The sequence below is a fragment of the Staurois parvus genome, unplaced genomic scaffold (genome assembly GCF_062004578.1).
Source record: "Staurois parvus isolate SC_StPar_1 unplaced genomic scaffold, SC_StPar_1.0 ptg001130l, whole genome shotgun sequence".
NCBI classification, from domain to species: Eukaryota; Metazoa; Chordata; class Amphibia; order Anura; family Ranidae; genus Staurois; species Staurois parvus.
Window position 1 is genome coordinate 1,396,668 of NW_028318926.1, and position 18,791 is coordinate 1,415,458.

At 42.7% G+C, this 18,791-nt stretch overlaps 1 protein-coding gene and 1 non-coding gene across 5 annotated transcripts in view; one reads left to right on the forward strand and one right to left on the reverse strand.

Moving 5' to 3' along the window:
• Positions 1–6,729, forward strand: part of MAPRE3 (microtubule associated protein RP/EB family member 3) — a 176,251-nt gene extending 169,522 nt beyond the window's left edge. For all 4 annotated transcript variants that reach the window (XM_089659027.1, XM_089659029.1, XM_089659028.1 and 1 more), the window contains one exon: positions 1,523–6,729. In XM_089659027.1, the coding sequence (XP_089515153.1) occupies positions 1,523–1,591 (69 nt within the window). In that variant the 3' untranslated portion in view covers positions 1,592–6,729. The remainder of the gene's footprint in view (positions 1–1,522) is intronic.
• Positions 6,730–17,983: 11,254 nt separating this feature from the next.
• TRNAA-AGC (transfer RNA alanine (anticodon AGC)) lies at positions 17,984–18,056 on the reverse strand. Its single transcript has one exon. It is a non-coding gene; the product is annotated as a tRNA-Ala (tRNA).
• Between the last annotated feature and the right edge of the window lie 735 nt (positions 18,057–18,791).

The following is an 18,791-nucleotide window of genomic DNA, read 5'->3' on the forward strand; positions in this document are numbered from 1 at the left end:
TTCTTCTCTATTTCTTGGTTTTGCCTCAGAAACGGCATTTTTGATGTCACCCTACAAGTTTTCTATTGTATGAAGATCCGGGGATTGGGCTGGCCACTCCATAACATCAATCTTGTTGGTTTGGAACCAAGATGTTGCACGTTTACTGGTGTGTTTGGGGTCGTTGTCTTGCTGGAACACTCATTTCAAGGGCATTTCCTCTTCAGCATAAGGCAGCATGACCTCTTCAAGTATTCTGATGTATTCAAACTGATCCATGATCCCTGGTATGCGATAAATAGGCCCAACACCGTACTATGAGAAACATCCCCATATCATGATGCTTGCACCACCATGCTTCACTGTCTTCACAGTGTACTGTGGCTTGAATTCAGTGTTTGGGGGTCGTCTGACAAACTGTCTCCGCCCACTAGACCCAAAAAGAACAATCTTACTTTCATCAGTCCACAAAATGTTGCGCCATTTCTCTTTAGGCCAGTCAATGTGCTCTTTGGCAAATTGTAACCTCTTCAGCATGTCTTTTTCCCAACAGTGGGACTTTGCGGGGGCTTCTTGCAGATAGCTTGGCTTCACATAGGCGTCTTCTAATTGTAACAGTCCTCACAGGGAACGCCACACCTTCTTTCATCTTCCTGGAGCTGATTGTTGGCTGAGTCCGCGCCATTTTGGCTATTCTTCTATCCATTCCAATGGTAGTTTTTCGCTCTCTTCCACGTCTTTCAGGTTTTGTTTGCCATTTTAAAGCATTTGCGATCATTTTAGCTGAGCAGCCTATCATTTTCTGCACTTCTTTATATGTTTTCTCCTCTCCAATCAACTTTTTAATCAAGGTACGCTGTTCTTCTGAACAATGTCTGGAACGACCCATTTTCCTCAGAATTTCAGAGAGAAATGCACTGTAAGCAGCATGTACAACATTTGCTGCCTTCCTTCCTTAAATAAGGGCAATAATTGCCACCTGTTTTTCAAAGAATGAATGACCTCACTAATAGAACTCCACACTGCTATTATTTTGAACATGCCCCTTTCAATGAGTGATTCAATGACACAGAATCAGCAGCATGCATGTCATGACTGTTGGGTCTGTTGGATTTCTATTACTCTACTACACCTGTTAGTAAATTATTTGCCATGTAGAAATATCATTTCTACCAAAAACAGTGATTGATCCGGTTAATGATGTCTGACTGCTATTATTTTGAACACAAGTGTATGTAAAACACTGCATAAATTGATGGCGCTATATAAGTACCTAAAATAAATAAATAAATCAGGGCCATTTGGGTGATCTCTGTTATCATTATGATTTAAAAAGGGGCCAAACAACTATGTGATAATAAATGGCTTCATATGTTCTCTATCCCTAAATAAAATACAGTTTTTTTGGCATGATCAGTCATATTTTCAATATCAATGCCAAAATATCACGATTTCTGTCAGGGAGTGCAAACTTTTGAGCACAACTGTATGTATTTTCATAGTCTGGATGTCCATTTAAGCTGTGTTGTATGTTTCTCCATAGGAAGGATTCGCTCCCCCAGATGACGATGAAAATGATGAGCTTCAGCCAGAGGATCAGGATGAATACTAACCATACTTCTTTCCACCTCTTCCTCCTGGTCGCCGTGGCCCTGCTGCATCATCCGGGGAGGCTCCTTGTTGCCCAACACTCATCAGCCATTATGCAGTATGAACATATTAGGTTGGGATTAGCACATCCGCTCCTGCACTGTCATCTATCATCGCAATCTACTGGGCATGCCCCTCTTCTCCCCCCTTTGGGCCACATATTCGCTAAGCGTGAACTTTGCAGTGGCGAATGTGGAAGTGACGTCTCCTAGGGCATGGATTTTTTTGCTTTTGCTGAACATGGCACTTCATTTATTTATCGGGAGATCATTACCGGCCCCTCTTCGGCGGTATTTATAGCTGATATCATTTGTCTTTGTTGCCCTGTTAACCCCTTTTTAACTTGAGCTCTGGTTGGATGACCCACATGGGAGTTTGCTTGTTGTGTTTTTATACCTTTAGACCTGTCTTCCTGTTTTATGGTCATTTCATCTCCCTGCCCTTTATTCCTAATTCTTTTCTGTTTTCCTGAAATAGTGTATTTGGAATGGACAGCCCAGTGGTGGGCATTCATGTATTGATTATAAAGCCTTAAATTAATTATAGAGCCTTAAAGTGAACCTGTCACTGACTTCAGCAATTCAAATCAAACATATGATAAAAAAATGCATAAGCAACAATTATCTTAGGTGAAAGTGGCAAAACAATCAGAAGATCCAGATATACCAGTAGCCAATGTTATGTGGAAATTTTCACATTTCTTGTAAAATGTAAGTTTGGTGCTGCCCTTTCCACCTCACTTGCCTCTCTAATAGAGACTTAGTAAGTCTGTTACATTAAAGGTCCAATAGGGAGGCTTGGGAGGTAGAAAGGGGCAGGGATAATTTTTACATTTACAGGAATGGTCAGTGCTTACCTATTATTTCAATCAACCCTCTCTCTGTTAAAGCAGAAATCCAGGAATTTTTTTTTTGCCTGTGCAATGGGGTTGTGTGGCTCAAATGCTCATTTTGTTTTAGGGGAGAGGACACCAAAGATATGCTCACCTGACCCGCCGATCCTCCCTGCAGAAGACCTGTCCTTTAGGCTCCTGCCCCCTGCACTCTTTTAAATGGGCTGTTCTTGATGTCCGCATGCTCAATACACGCTCTACAGACAGGGACAGTCCACCGCTGGATCGTGGGGGAGTTTGGTTTTCCGTAGGATTGTTAGTCAGGTGAGTATGAGCTTAATCCTCACCCCTAGAAAAAATGAGCAGCTGATCCTTGCAGTGGGGTACACAGCCCCACTGCATGGTAAAAAATGTTTTTTAACTGGAGTTCTGCTTTAAAGAATTGAGAGACCCAGCCTGTAATAGGCTACATGTGCCCCTGTTGTTGGAAACATACAGGTTTATAGCATTACCCCTGCTGTTTCCTATGGTTTCTCCCACCAGCTCTTGCACCACTACCTTGACCTGTTGTGACTAAGCAGCCGGTGGAAGAAACCACAGCTCACAGCAAGGGATGCACTACCTGACATCACTATAAGTGTGGGATAGCAATGGCACTCATGGCTCTTCAAGTTAGTAATGATTTGGCGCACCACATGCTGGCTCTTTCAGCTCCTTATGTGTCTGGATCTACTTCTTGTTAGTTGCATGTGGTTTCATTGAAGGCAAGCTGTGCATTTTTTCCCATGTACTCAATTTGGTTCAGTTTAAAAGGCAAACCCACCCAATATTAATTATTGTGCTTTGTGCAGACTGTTTGATTCCATTGCCTGCAGACCTATTAAAAATCTTCTGGAGTCGGATTGAGCAGACCTTCTGGTTCCACTGCAGTTGTGGCTTCACTTGGCATCATGCTGAGCATTTGTGTCTTCTATCTTAGCTCCTCGACGACTCTGGACTGCTCACAGATTTAGAAACCCAAAGGTGGTCTATGGGAGTGGGGTCAGGAATCAAACAATATCCAGCTGATGTCTTTGAAGTTCTTTAATAAGTCATCAGGTTATGAAACCATCCCTAAGTCCATTCAAAACTGAATGATATTCTGGAGGAACTTCTTTGATTCTGAAAATATTTCTAGAAGACAATTTTGTTATGCATAAAAAGCCATTAAACACTTAAATACCTTTTGCTTAATTACCTGACTTTTATGTAGTGAATTGAACTGAAACACACTCCACATAGAAAACCTGGTGCCATAGCTATTTGTTCAGTTCTGTACGTATCTATGGTGGAGGACCTTCCAGTGGTGAGTCTTTACCAGCTCTTTTGGTCATTATAAGGGTCTATATCTCACGCATCCCTCTACTCACCCACCTAAGGAGCAAAGTTTCTGATGAATTGGTTTCTGTAAATACTCCATTTATTTTTGAATCCCTTGCCAACCTCTACAAATGTCCAGCCATAAGCTCAGCAACCAAAAGGCCAACTTGTGGAATCCATTGTAAATATGCTATTTCTATTCTCTCATGTCCTCCTTATCCATCTTCTTGCCTTCATCTTTTCTGGAGTGTCTTGTGCTGTCTTCCTTGTCCCCAGGTTACATGTCTATTGTCTTTTATTCAGTTGCTGCTACCGAGTCGGTAGTGGCCATGGCGGTGGGGTGGTCTCCTTTGGGAGTTCAAATATGTATATTTTTGAATAGAATTTTTCATGCACTTTTTTCCCCAAACTCTTTTTCTCGACACAAAAGAAGTCTTCTGTGAAAAGAATGTGAATTGAATAGACGTCTAATAATGGGATCTGCACGCCGACTTCTCACTGCCGGAGAGCACGACAACAGATGAATTAGAACTGTGTTTCACATATTTGAATGGGAAAGTAAAATATTAGGATTTTCTGGTGAATTATGGTGTATAGCTGAACATAATAGGGAAAAAAAAACATATTCAGTACATCTCTGCAATATGCGCATTTCCCCTTGTTTTGTCTTTTTAAATTAGAGATTGCCTGTTGATGTGACAGAAATCCAACGGGCTCCTAATGTCCTGTATGGGCTGACAACATAGTGCCAATGTTGCAATAAAATCTCAAGCAGTGTTTCCATGGCTGCCCAGTTCACCCTTGTGGACTACAGAACATCGGGGAGTTGATTTACTAAAGCTGGAGAGTGCAAAATCTGGTACAGCTCTGCATAGAAACCAATCAGCTTTCAGGTTTTATTGCCAACGCTTAATTGAACAAGCTGAAATTAGAAGCTGATTGGCTGCCATCCAGGGGAGATTAAAATCAATTACATAAAATAAAAAATAAAAAAAAATCTGATTTTTTATTTAAATTGCTTTTTTTTTTTCAAATTTATTTTAATAAAATGCTTTTAGAGTAAAAATCTATCTAAAGATAGTTTTCTATTTATGATACATTAATAATGTAGTTTATTCAGCATGAAATGGAGCTTAGTTATGTAGCATGAGGCTGTATATTGTGCAGTATTTACATTTTTTGGAAAACTCATTCAATGAATCCAAGCTCTGCAAGCTGAGATAACATGCACGGCATTGATGCATTCATACAATTTCACAGTAACCACAAGAAAAAAAAACATGAATTAAAAGAATTGGAGTAGTCCTCCAGCTATGCTTGGTTAACCCATTGACCTAAAATCGGTTCTGATATCGCATATTTAACTAACCTGACAGCTTATTCTAAAAAGGAAACCTTCATTTGGTTTGCAAATACTAAAGATTCTAACTTATAGCAAGAATGAGTCGTATTCCTTACATTTAAAGAGCACCTGTCATTTTAGATCCACCATGGCAGCGCCTGTTAGCGGGCATCCACTCACCTGCTGCCGCCATGTCCCTCACCTTGTTGTATCCCTGCCGCATCACCAGCCGTCCCATTAAAGTGAATGGAACTATCGGTGGGTCAGAAGAGGAGCCGCTGCGGGACGGAGATGACAGATGCTCTTTAAAAATTATGATTTAAATCGAACCTTTTCACTTGTGATTTAAATCAACTTGATTTGCATCAATTCCACCCAGCTGACATCCATAGCTGCACCTGATTCTGAGTGCACCAGTTTTAGTAAATCTTCCCCCTGCTGTCTACTTATGTTATGGAGATTAGGAAAGAGGGGGGGTTTCTGTAGTCTAGAAGGGGAAAACGCAGGCAGGGCTGACAACGCTGCTTGGGCGACAGCGCTGTCAGCTCATTAATGGAAGTTAGGAGCTCACTGGATTTCTGGAAGACCTGGGGAAATGTGCATGAATTGCAGAGCTGTACTGAATGTGAAGTTGAAAGATCCCAGACTCCAAAAGCTGCATACTAGTCCCAGGGCAGTGTTCAGCTTCACTGCAAGTTCATCTATAAGGCTAGGTTCACATCTGTGCGGGTGGTGCCGCTGCGGATCCGCACGAAAATCCACCCGCACAGAGGAATGCGGACCTAGTTCTAATGGCACGCCACCAGCACTGGAAAACACAACCGTACTGGGAAACGAGGTTCCCCTGCAGGCTGCGTTTTTGAAGGGGCTTTTTTCCCTACGGGGCACGGGAGTCCATTCAAATGAATGGGCTCTTGTGCCTGTACAAAACACGACCCGCATGGCCGCATATATGTGAACCAGGGCTTAATGACGTCACAGCCTTGGAAATAGTATGGAAAGCGGGAGCTGAGGTTTCTGATTTCCGTCATGACAGGTTCCCTTTTAGGGAAGTCTGGTGATCTTAGAGCATCTCATAGAGACAAATCTATAGTAAATTTGTGACATTTGGTAAGACCGGCAGAGGATCAGTTTATTCGCTGGCTATGCTGCCCGAGGTGACCGCTTTAGCAAGGGTAAATATTCCAAAAGGATCGATCTATAATGTGAACGAATAATCCTAAAACATTTGTTTTGCTAAGAAACCAGACTAGTTGAAAACTGTTTCGCTCAGATGGCAGGTGGACACTGTAACCCAGACTATGTTATAGCGGCTGATGTGCCACCTCGGAGAGGATTTGGTTTTTTTTTTTTTGTTCAACGATCCCACTTTTTTTTTCTTTTTTTTTTCCCCAGACGTCCATATCTGTAATGAGATTTCTATGTGTCAGAAAGAGAAGGGAAACAGCTTATTTATTTTTGATTTTGTTTGTTGTAAATTAACCATTTGTGTTGCCGGTGTGGATTGCAACCGGGGTTGGTTCTGCTAGAAAAATAAACGGGATCTGCTTGAAGACTTCCGAGCTCAGAGTGACTCCCGAATCTGTTTTCTCCAGAAACAACAGCACTAGACATAGGGAAATTTCGCTAATTTGGAAACAGATGGTTTGCGATAGGGATTGCACACACAGCTGTCTTTATTCCATTGTGTTTCCATTTTTGCTTTAACAACTTGCCCTCCAGAGGATCCCCCCCCCCCTCCTTCCTGACCAGGCCATTTTTTGTGTTACGGCGCTGCGTTACTTTAACTGACAATTGCGCGGTCATGCAACACTGCACCCAAAGGTAATTTACCTCCTTTTTTTCCCATGAATTGAGCTTTCTTTCAGTGGTATTTGATCGTCTGTGTTTTTTACTTTTAATGTAAGAATAAACTTTGTAAAATTGATCCAGGGAATATGTGGAATAGATTCCCTCAAGAGTTGGTTCTGGCCAGCTCAGTGGATCGCTTTAAAAAAGTCCTGGATTGTTTCTTAGATACACAGAATATAACTGGATATAACATTTATAGGTAAAGTTGATCCAGGGAATATCCGATTGCCTCTCGGATCAGGAAGGAATTTTTTCCCCTGCAGGAGCAAATTGGATCATGCTTTGCTGGGTTTTTTGCCTTCCTCTGGATCAGCTGTGGGTATAGGATTATAACTTTTTTAATGATTGAACTGGATGGACTTTTGTCTTTTTTCAGCCAGACTAACTATGTAATTGAAGATCGTAGAGGTTTATTACTGCCTGGGGATCAATGAGCTCTATACACTCTAAAAAGACTTCACTACAAGTTCTGAAGTGAAACTGATCAGCAGCAATTCCCCTTCCTTTTAGAGTCCTGAGAATAAAAAAGGGTTGAGGGGGATAGCTGCTGATCACAGCCCTCCAGAGGATTTTCCCCCTCTTTCTGATCAGGCCATTTTTTGCAATACAGCTCTGCATTATTTTAACTAACAAATGCACGGTCATGCAACGCTGCACCCAAATGAAATTTTCGTCCTTTTTTTCCCACAAATAGAGCTTTCTTTCGGTGGTATTGATCGCCTGTACGTTTTTTATTTTTTTTTCGCTATAAACAAAAAAAGATCGACAATTTGAGAAAAAATTTTTTTTGACTTTTTGCTATTAAACATGTCCAGTAAAAAAATTTACAAAATCAAAATTCGTCATAAAGGCCAAAATGTATTCTGCTCCATGTCTTTGCTAAAAAAAAAAATCCCAATACTTGTAAGTTAATTGGTTTACATGAAAGTTATAGCGTTTACAAATGGTGGTATATATACTGGAATTTTTATTTATTTATTTTTACTAGTAATGGTGGCGATCAGCAACCTATAGCGGGACTGCAGAACTGTGGTGGCCATTCTGACACTGGGGTGATCTGACTTGGTGTCACTGACATCCCCAGTGACACCAATACAGTAATCAGTGCTAATAAAAAGCACTGACACTGTACTAATGGCACTGGGCAGGAAGGGGTTAACATCTGGGGCGATCAGTAGGGTTTACTGTGTGCTGTTTCACATTGTGCTGTGTGTGTGCTTTCCACTGTAAGCACACTGCTTTGTATGGCTGTGCTATGCAGAGCCATACAAAGCAGTGTGCAGGAGGTGACAGTGCAGAGATCTGTGTTGTTTATACACAGGTCTCTCCCCCGTTGGAGATACTTGGCGATCGCCGGATGCCGGTGAGAAATCACAGGCCAGGACCCAGTGATTGACAGCTGAGGCTGCGAATGGCTGCGTGGGTAGGGCGCACATGCGCGCCCCGTCTGAAACTACAAAATCACATGTATGTATACGTGATTTTGCGCACCTGTGCTGCCCTGTAGCAATATTTTTGCTATAGGCGGCGCAGAAGCGGTTAATTGGTTCACAGCGATCACAAGGCACAGAGCTATTCTTCATTTTTCCTGTGATCTGCACTGTCTAATGGCAGCATGATCGCAGGCATTGTGAGCTCATCTGGAGTGTGCATGTGTATTGCTAACAATGATTTTTATAAACATCCTCTCAGAATAAAGCCAGCCATACATGGATCGAAATTCGGCCGCTTCAGCAGGGTATGGGCAGGCTGATTGTACCTAAGTTGATCCATTGATTGACTTGGGTACAACCAGTCTGTTGGATTTTTTGTATTCAATTACTGCCGTCAGCTTTAGCCACTAGTGGTGATCATTGTGTGTCTGGAAGGCTCCCCCTCCCCCCACCAGCAGAACACAATAGCACTGCCGGAGGCATTCCCCCATCAACAAGAAGGAAAGAAAATTGAGTCTTCTATGGCTTCCTAACGGTGCACCAACCATTCAGTTAGTTACAATGGCTGGTCCGAAGATGGTTGAAGTGTGGCATGTTGGATGCATGTCATTGTGAATTCCATGGCCTATCGATATAAAATTCGAAAAATTAGAATATCTGCAAAAGTTCATTTATTTCAGTGCAGCAACTTAAAAGGTGAAACTAATATATGAGATAGACTCATTACATGCAAAGCAAGATAGTTCAAGCCGTGATTTGTCATCATTGTGACAATTATGGCTTACAGCTCATGAAAACCCCAAATCCACAATCTCAGAAAATGAGAATATTGTGAAAAGGTGCAATATTCTTGGCTCAAAGTGTCCCACTCTAATCAGATAATTAAGCCATAACACCTGCAAAGGGTTCCTGAGCCTTTAAATAGTCTCTCAGTCTGGTTCAGTAGGAATCACAATCATGGGAAAGACTGCTGACCTGACAGTTGTGCAGAAAACCATCATTGACACCCTCCATAAGGAGGGAAAGCCTCATAAGGGAATTGCAAAAGAAGTTGGATGTTCCCAAAGTGCTGTATCAAAGCACATTAATAGAAAGTTATGTGGAAGGGAAAAGTGTGGAAAAAAAAGGTGCACAAGCAGCAGGGATGACCGCAGCCTGGAGAGGACAGGAGACATTTAAGGGAATTTTAGAAAATTGTGCTCTTACTACCTTCTTGGAAGTTTGAAGATGGCTCTTCTGTTACAGCGTGACTGTACTTCTGTGCACAAAGCCAGAAAAGAAAAAAAAGAAGTTATAATCTTATACCCACAGTTGATCCAGAGGAAGGCAAAAAAAACTCGAAAATCATGATCAAATTTGCTCCTGCAGGGAAAACAAAATTCCTTCCTGATCCCCCGAGAGGCAATCGGATATTCTTTCGATCAACTTTACCTATAAATGTTATATCCAGTTATATTCTGTGTATTCAAGAAAGAATCCAGGACTTTCCTACAGCAATCCACTGAGCTGGCCACAACCAACTCTTGAGGGAGTCTATTCCACATTTTCAAAGCTCTTACTGTAAAGAAACCTTTCTGTGTTTAGAGATTACATTTATTTTACTCCAGACGTAGAGTGCCCCCTTGTCCTCTGTGATGACCTCAGGGGGAATAACTCTACACTGAGTTCACTATATGAACCACTGATGTATTTATACATGGAGATCATATCCCCCCTTATGTATTATACATGGAGATCATATCCCTCCTTATGTATTATACATGGAGATCATATCCCCCTTATGTATTATACATGGTGATCATATCCCCCCTTAAGTATTATACATGGTGATCATATCCCCCCTTATGTAATATACATGGAGATCATATCCCCCTTATGTATTATACATGGAAATCATATCCCCCCTTATGTATTATACATGGAGATCACATCCCCCCTTATGTATTATACATGGAGATCATATCCCCCCTTATATATTATACATGGAGATCATATCCCCCCTTATGTATTATACATGGAGATCATATCCCCCCTTATGTATTATACATGGTGATCATATCCCCCCCTTATGTATTATACATGGAGATCATATCCCCCCTTATGTATTATACATGGTGATCATATCCCCCCCTTATGTATTATACATGGTGATCATATCCCCCCCTTATGTATTATACATGGAGATCATATCCCCCTTGTGTATTATACATGGTGATCATATCCCCCCTTATGTATTATACATGGAGATCATATCCCCCTTATGTATTATACATGGAGATCATATCCCCCCTTATGTATTATACATGGTGATCATACCCCCCTTATGTATTATACATGGAGATCATACCCCCCTTATGTATTATACATGGAGATCATATCCCCCCTTATGTATTATACATGGAGATCATATCCCCCGTTATGTATTATACATGGAGATCATATCCCCCTTATGTATTATACATGGAGATCATATCCCCTCCTTATGTATTATACATGGAGATCATATCCCCCCTTATGTATTATACATGGTGATCATATCCCCCCTTATGTATTATACATGGAGATCATATCCCCCCTTATGTATTATACATGGAGATCATATCCCCCTTATGTATTATACATGGAGATCATATCCCCCCTTATGTATTATACATGGAGATCATATCCCCCTTATGTATTATACATGGTGATCATATCCCCCCTCTTATGTATTATACATGGAGATCATATCCCCCCTTATGTATTATACATGGAGATCATATCCCCCTTATGTATTATACATGGAGATCATATCCCCCCCTTATGTATTATACATGGAGATCATATCCCCCTTATGTATTATACATGGAGATCATATCCCCCCCTTATGTATTATACATGGTGATCATATCCCCCTTATGTATTATACACGGAGATCATATCCCCCCTTATGTATTTTACACGGAGATCATATCCCCCTTATGTATTATACATGGTGATCATATCCCCCCTTATGTATTATACGTGGAGATCATATCCCCCTTATGTATTATATGGTGATCATATCCCCCTTATGTATTATACGTGGTGATCATATCCTCCCTTATGTATTATACGTGGAGATCATATCCCCCCTTATGTATTATACGTGGAGATCATATCCCCCCTTATGTATTATACGTGGAGATCATATCCCCCCTTATGTATTATACGTGGTGATCATATCCCCCCTTATGTATTATACGTGGAGATCATATCCCCCCTTATGTATTATACGTGGTGATCATACCCCCCTTATGTATTATACGTGGTGATCATACCCCCCTTATGTATTATACGTGGAGATCATATCCTCCCTTATGTATTATACGTGGAGATCATATCCCCCCTTATGTATTATACGTGGAGATCATATCCCCCCTTATGTATTATACGTGGAGATCATATCCCCCCTTATGTATTATACGTGGAGATCATATCCCCCTTATGTATTATACGTGGAGATCATATCCCCCCTTATGTATTATACGTGGAGATCATATCCTCCCTTATGTATTATACGTGGAGATCATATCCCCCCTTATGTATTATACGTGGAGATCATATCCCCCTTATGTATTATACATGGAGATCATATCCCCCCTTATGTATTATACATGGTGATCATACCCCCCTTATGTATTATACATGTTGATCATATCCCCCCTTATGTATTATACATGGAGATCATATCCCCCCTTATGTATTATACATGGAGATCATATTCCCCCTTATGTATTATACATGGAGATCATATCCCCCCTTATGTATTATACATGGTGATCATACCCCCCTTATGTATTATACATGTTGATCATATCCCCCCTTATGTATTATACATGGAGATCATATCCCCCCTTATGTATTATACATGGAGATCATATTCCCCCTTATGTATTATACATGGAGATCATATCCCCCCTTATGTATTATACATGGTGATCATATCCCCCTTATGTATTATACATGGAGATCATATCCCCCCCTTATGTATTATACATGGTGATCACACCCCCCCTTATGTATTATACATGGAGATCATATTCTCCTTAATCTCTTCTCAATGTACACATTTCCAGACAGTCCAAAATCTTTTTGAAAGTCTTCTCAGATGAATTAAGGCTGTAATAGTCACAAAAGGGAAGCCAACTCCATACTAATACCCATGGTATTAGCATTAGATGTCATACGGGCTCATTTAGGTGTGATGGTCAGGTGTCCACAAACCTTTGACCATATAGTGTACAAGCTAATTCAATGGGTTTCACAGGGACTCACCACTGTGTGAACAAATCAGTGTGGTGGGATCATATGGGTTAGTCATATTTACACAGAAGACTCCGTACTGCTCCATCACTGAGCATTGGTTAGTTAATCTTCAAAGACGTACTCCAGCCTTAGGGCTTGTTCATACCTGCCCTTTTGGGTTGGGTTGGACAGCATTGCCCATTGCAGGCCAAACACATAGACAAGGCAATTGGTGTGTACTGTTGGTGTGAGCTGAAAAAGGTAAGAGGTTGCATTTTGTGACATTTTATTAAACTTAAAAAAAGGAAACAATATATTGTACTAATGCTTCACGCTCACCTTACATAATGGCCAACAGTGGGCACATTATACAGAGCAGAATGTGTGCCTGCTGATGTGAATGACCTTTTATGTTCAGTATTATACAGAACAAGCTCCTGTCTTGTACTGAAATTGCTTAGTCTGATTTCACTGCACACCAGTCACATGAATGTCATACCTCCCCACCTCCTGAGATGGGAAAGAGAGACATCTTTTAGCACACAATATTTAGGCAATAGACATGCCTTCTGTCAAATTAAAGTGTATGAACAAAATCATTTCTGTAGTCCAGCATCGAAGAGTTTGTCAGAGCTGACAACACTGCTTGGGATTTTACTGCAGTACAACATATCGTATGCTCACTATGCTTGCAATATATACACTACATTGCCTAAAGTATTGGGCCAGCCCTCCAGATCATTGGATTCAGGTTTTCCACTCACCTCCATGGCCACAGATGTATAAAATCAAGCCCCTAGGCATGCAGACTGCTTCTACAAACATTGGTGAAAGAATAAGTCGCTCTCAGGAGCTCAGTGACTCCAAGCGTGGTCCCGTGATAGGTTGCCACCTGTGCAATAATTCCATCCATGAAATTTCCCTGATACTAAATATTCCACGCTCAACTGTTAGGGGTATTGTAACAAAGTGGAAGCAACTGGGAACAACAGCCACTCAGCCACCAAGTGGTAGGCCACGTCACATGACAGCAGGGTCAGCGAATGCTGAAGCGCACAGTGCGCAGAAATCACCAACTGTCTGCAGAGTCAATAGCTAAAGACCTCCAAACTTGGTGTGGCCTTCAGATGAGCACAACAACAGTGCATAGAGAGCTTCATGGAATAGGTTTCCATGGCCGAGTAACTGCATCCAAGCCTTACATCACCAAGTGCAATGCAAAGCGTCACATGCAGTGGTGTGAAGCATGCCGCCACTGGACTCTAGAGCAGTGGAGACGTGTTCTCTGGAGTGACCAATCACACTTCTCTGTCTGGCAATCCGATGGACGTGTCTGGATTTGGCGGTTGCCAGGAGAACGGTACTTGGCTGATTGCAGTGTGCCATGTGTAAAGTTTGGTAGAGGGGGGATTATGGTGTGGGGTTATTTTTCAGGGGTTGGGCTTGGCCCCCTAGATCCAGTGAAGGAAACTCTGAAAGCGTCAGCATACAAAGACATTTGAACAATATCATTCTCAAAACTTTGTGGGAAGAGTTTGGGGATGGCCCCTTCCTGTTCCAACATGACTGCACGCCAGTGTACAAAGCAAGGTCCATAAAGACATGGAGGAGCCAGTTTGGGATGGAGGAACTTGACTGGCCTGCACAGAGTCCTGACCCCAACCTGATAGAACACCTTTAGGATGAAATAGAGCAGAGACTGTAAGTCAGGCCTTCTCATTCGACATCAGTGCCTGACCTCACAAATGTGCTTCTGGAAGAATGGTCCAACCTTCCCATAGACACCCTCCTAAACCTTGTGGATGGCCTTCCCAGAAGAGTTGAACCTTTTATTACTGCAAAGCGCGGGCCAACTCAGTATTGAACCCTACAGACTAAGACTGGGAGGCCATTAAAGTTCATGTGCATGGAAAGCCAGGTGGCCCAATACTTTTAGCAATATAGTGTGCAGTGGATATAAAAGTCTTCACACCCGTTCAATTGTCATGTTTCTGTGATGTAAAAAAATTAGACAAAGACAGATAATTTCAGAACTTTTTGTACCTTTAATGTGACCTATAAACAATTCAATCGAAAAAAAAAAAAAATATTTTGGGGCGAGGTGAGTAAATATAAAAAACTAAGATAACGTGGTTGCATAAGTGTGCACACCCTCTTATAACTAGGGATGTAGCTGTTTTCAGAATTAAGCAATCACATTCAAAATCATGTTGAATAGGAGTCAGTACACACCTGCTATCATTTAAAGTGCCTCTGATGAACCCCAAATAAAGTTCAGCTGTTCTAGTAGGTCTTTCCTGACATTTTCTTAGTTGCATCCTACAGCAAAAGCCATGGTCCGCAGAGAGCTTCCAAAGCATCAGAGGGATCTCACTGTTAAAAGGTATCAGTCAGGGGAAGGGTACAAAAGAATTTCCAAGGCATTAGATATCCCATGGAACACAGAGAAGACAGTCATCATCAATTGGAGGAAATATGGCACAACAATGCTGTTACCAAGAACTGGATGTCCCTCCAAAATTGATGAAAAGATGCAAATTACATACTACTATTTTTTCTACAGCTTTCTGCCAGGAGCTGGGGGATGCAGCGGAAGCGTGCTGGGCCCATAACCCCAAGGTCGAAGGATCGAAGCCATTCTCTGCTAAGTTGGCTTTTTCTCTGGCAAGCTGTTTCCTTGCTTAGGCAAAGGGTTTTCTTTCACCAAGAAAATGCTTTGCCTACAGGGATCTATACCCCCTTCCTGCCCAGGTCAGTCTTTAGCTTTCAACGCTGTCGCACTTTGACAATTGCGTGGTCATGCAACACTGTACCCATATGAAAGTGCAGCCGATAACTGGCAACTGTATTTACCTGGTGATCTGCTGTGTCTTTGGAAAAAGCTGATCACGTGGTAAAAGGCCGCTGTAATTGGCCGTTTACCATATCACATGATCAGCTATGTCCATAGGGAGCACACAGGTGGTGTGTTCTGGGAGGACATCCATGGACGTCCTCCCAGTACTAGACAACCACACTGCAGCTGTCTTACAGCTATAGTGCGGTAGGGGAGAGGTTAATCAGGGAGCGCACCTCAGACAGTCCAGCAACAAACCCACCCCTGAATACACAAAGTCCATTACACGTGCTGCCTTTCAGGTGTTTGCTTTCACTTGTATAATGTGTCTATCATAAGACAAAACTCCAACCCAGTCAGCATTAGGGCCACCATATTTCCACTGACCATTAACCTGTATGAGATTCCTCCAGTGAAGGCTTTCCATTGGAGGATGAGAGCATTGATACCACTACCTCTCTGATGCTAAGTGAGCTAGACCACTTTAGCTAATACTGCTTGGCTCAAGCTCTGGCTTTGCGCTCTTGTTGATCCCTGCTCACTTATTTGTCTGCGGGTGATTAAATACAATTTCCTTCAGTATGGTCCCACGGGTTTTCACGATGTTATTAGAAGGTGTTTTAAAAAACTTTCACACTGACTAGCAGGTTCTAGACAATAAACATGAGCCTTGACACCTACCAACATAATTAATATCGGGGGCGAACTGAGCTACCTGTGGGGCGATAAATATAGAGACCAAAATTGCGTTGGAATTGTATCTGGTCCTCCCACGTGGCAGGCAAGAATGCTACCATTGAACCACCAATGCTCTCTGGCAAGACACGCATGGTCTCCCTCACCTGGAAGCTCTAGGAAAGTCCTGCTTTAGGCCATGGTAGCCATCTCTGTGAATACATTCAGATGTGGGTCAAATCCACCCAAAGACATTACTTTCTTCAGCCGTACACACCACCACTGTGAACATGTAGGACAGCCCACTGCGTCTTTGAGGCTAGAAAGTCTTTCCATTGGAGAAGAAAATCCCCAAGACTGGGCCAGAGCTTTTTCTAAGTACCTTTGACTTGGGGTTGACTTGTCAAAATCAATGTCAGTGCCTATTAATCTACCTTGCGACTTTGCCGGATGGACCCACTCCCCATTCACATCCGTAGGAGATCTTTAGAGGGGCTCCACATTGGCCTGATGTGAGACTCTGCAAAGTCAATAGGAGCTGCCTGAAACAGAGAGGAACCAATCTTTTCCCATGAAAGCCTTCTATAAGCAGAATGTGGAAAGTGGCCGTGGAGCGGCAGGCGAGGTTGCCTCCCAGCCAAAGAATTTCCTGAAGTTTTTGTCCCGTAGGACCGGTAGCATATTACATCCTCCTATTTTTGCTGGGTCTTCCGGCCTGGAGCAGAGTGGCGCAGCGGAAGCGTGCTGGGCCCATAACCCAGAGGTCGATGGATCGAAACCATCCTCTGCTAAGTTGACCTTTTTCTCTGGCAATCTCTCTTTCTTTGCTTAGGCAAAGGGCTTTCTTTCACCCAGAAAATGCTTTGATTAATCGGGGAGCACACCGCAGACAGCCCGGCAACAAACCCAGCCCTCGATGCGCCAAGTCCCCTACACGTGCTGTCTTTCAGCTCTTTGCTTTCACTTGTCTAATCTGTCCATCCTAAGACAAAACTCATACAATATTCCAACAGTCTGAACTGTGGAATTCATTGATCTATTCATAGATTTCTTGAGGGAGATTGTTGATAAATATTTCTGTCCCAAACAGAGGATCTTCTCCAACCCAGTCTGCACGAGGGCCACCATATTTCCTCTGACCATTGACCTGTACCGGGTTAATATGACATCTTTCCATCCACTCCGCAAGGGAAGATTTATTGTCTTTATACAGAGTTGTAATCCAAGCCTCGCTCTCAGCGTTCATCGCGTTGTTGTCCATCATTGGAGAATGATCTGCTCTCTCCATGGGCCCTAATCAGTGGGCAGAAGGCTAGCCCCTAGTTCCCTCCAAAAGCCCTGTTCTGGTTGGGTCTGTGACACTTCTGTGTCAAGGAAGTGGGACGTGATTGTGGTGATAAAACCAATGGAAACCTCTCAGCTTCTACATGGCACTTGCACTTTTTGCACTAATGGAATATTGTCTCTTGGCCATGGAAGGCTGGCCGTGCTTTGGGTAATAGATTGCTTTGGTCCAACACTGCCTTGCGCGACTTCTGGCAGGCAAGGCAAGCACTTTATGCTTTGTGTTAGTCCTTCTGTGTCAAGGTATGGGCTGAAGCCACATCTGCCCGAGAGTGTCAACGCCATGGCACATGTTACGAGGATGACTCCTGCTTGGCCTTTTGACTAGAGAGGCGAGGCTTTTCCCACAGCGCTCAGTGCCGAGCCTGAAGAAAAAAAAAATCCAAAGCAGGTCACCCCACGTGAGGGCTTTCCTTTGGAGGATGCGGGCATTGATCCCGCTACCTCTCGCATGCTAAGCGAGCGCTCTACCACTTGAGCTAATCCCCCTTGGCTCCGGTGCTTTCTTTGCGCTCTCGTTGATCACTGCTCTCTTATGTGCTACGCGGCATAAAGTCCACCATCTGTTTTGTGTAACTGTGTTTCATTCAGCACAGCACAATGCAGCATCCCAGTGCTATATACCACCTGCCAGCAATCAACTCCTTCACTGCCACCAACAATTGCCTCTCTCACTAGCACTGTTGCCAGAGATGCAATCTTCAAGCGCAAAGGATTAAAAATCACCTTTTTACCCCGTACGCTGCTTATTGACATGACACATTAGGTCTACATTCCACAGACTCAAAGCATAGATATATTTCCTCATTTTTTACTACTTGCAGCTTCACATTTAAATGCTGTATATACATCTAAGATCACCCAGAATGCAATCTGGAAACCAACCATCAGATGGCATCAGAACACCTACCACGTTAGATAGCTATATCTCCAGGCACCTCCCCGTGTCAGCATTGATGGGTTAGGCTGTGGCCGCTAGACACCAAGACAGCCTCCATTTTCCCAATTTCAAAGGTTTTCACTCTTCCTCCACAGAGGTCCCTTTTTTCTTTCCTGAGACTTTGGACAGCAGAATCCCTTGGGAAGAAGCTCCATCTCCAGCCAGTAGCGAGGGTTCTGGTGTTATCCATGGAACCCTTGGTGGCAGAGTGGCACCTCCAAGCATGTCCGTGGGCGACTAACAACCATTTCCTTCGGTATGGCCCCATGGCTTTCCATGATGTC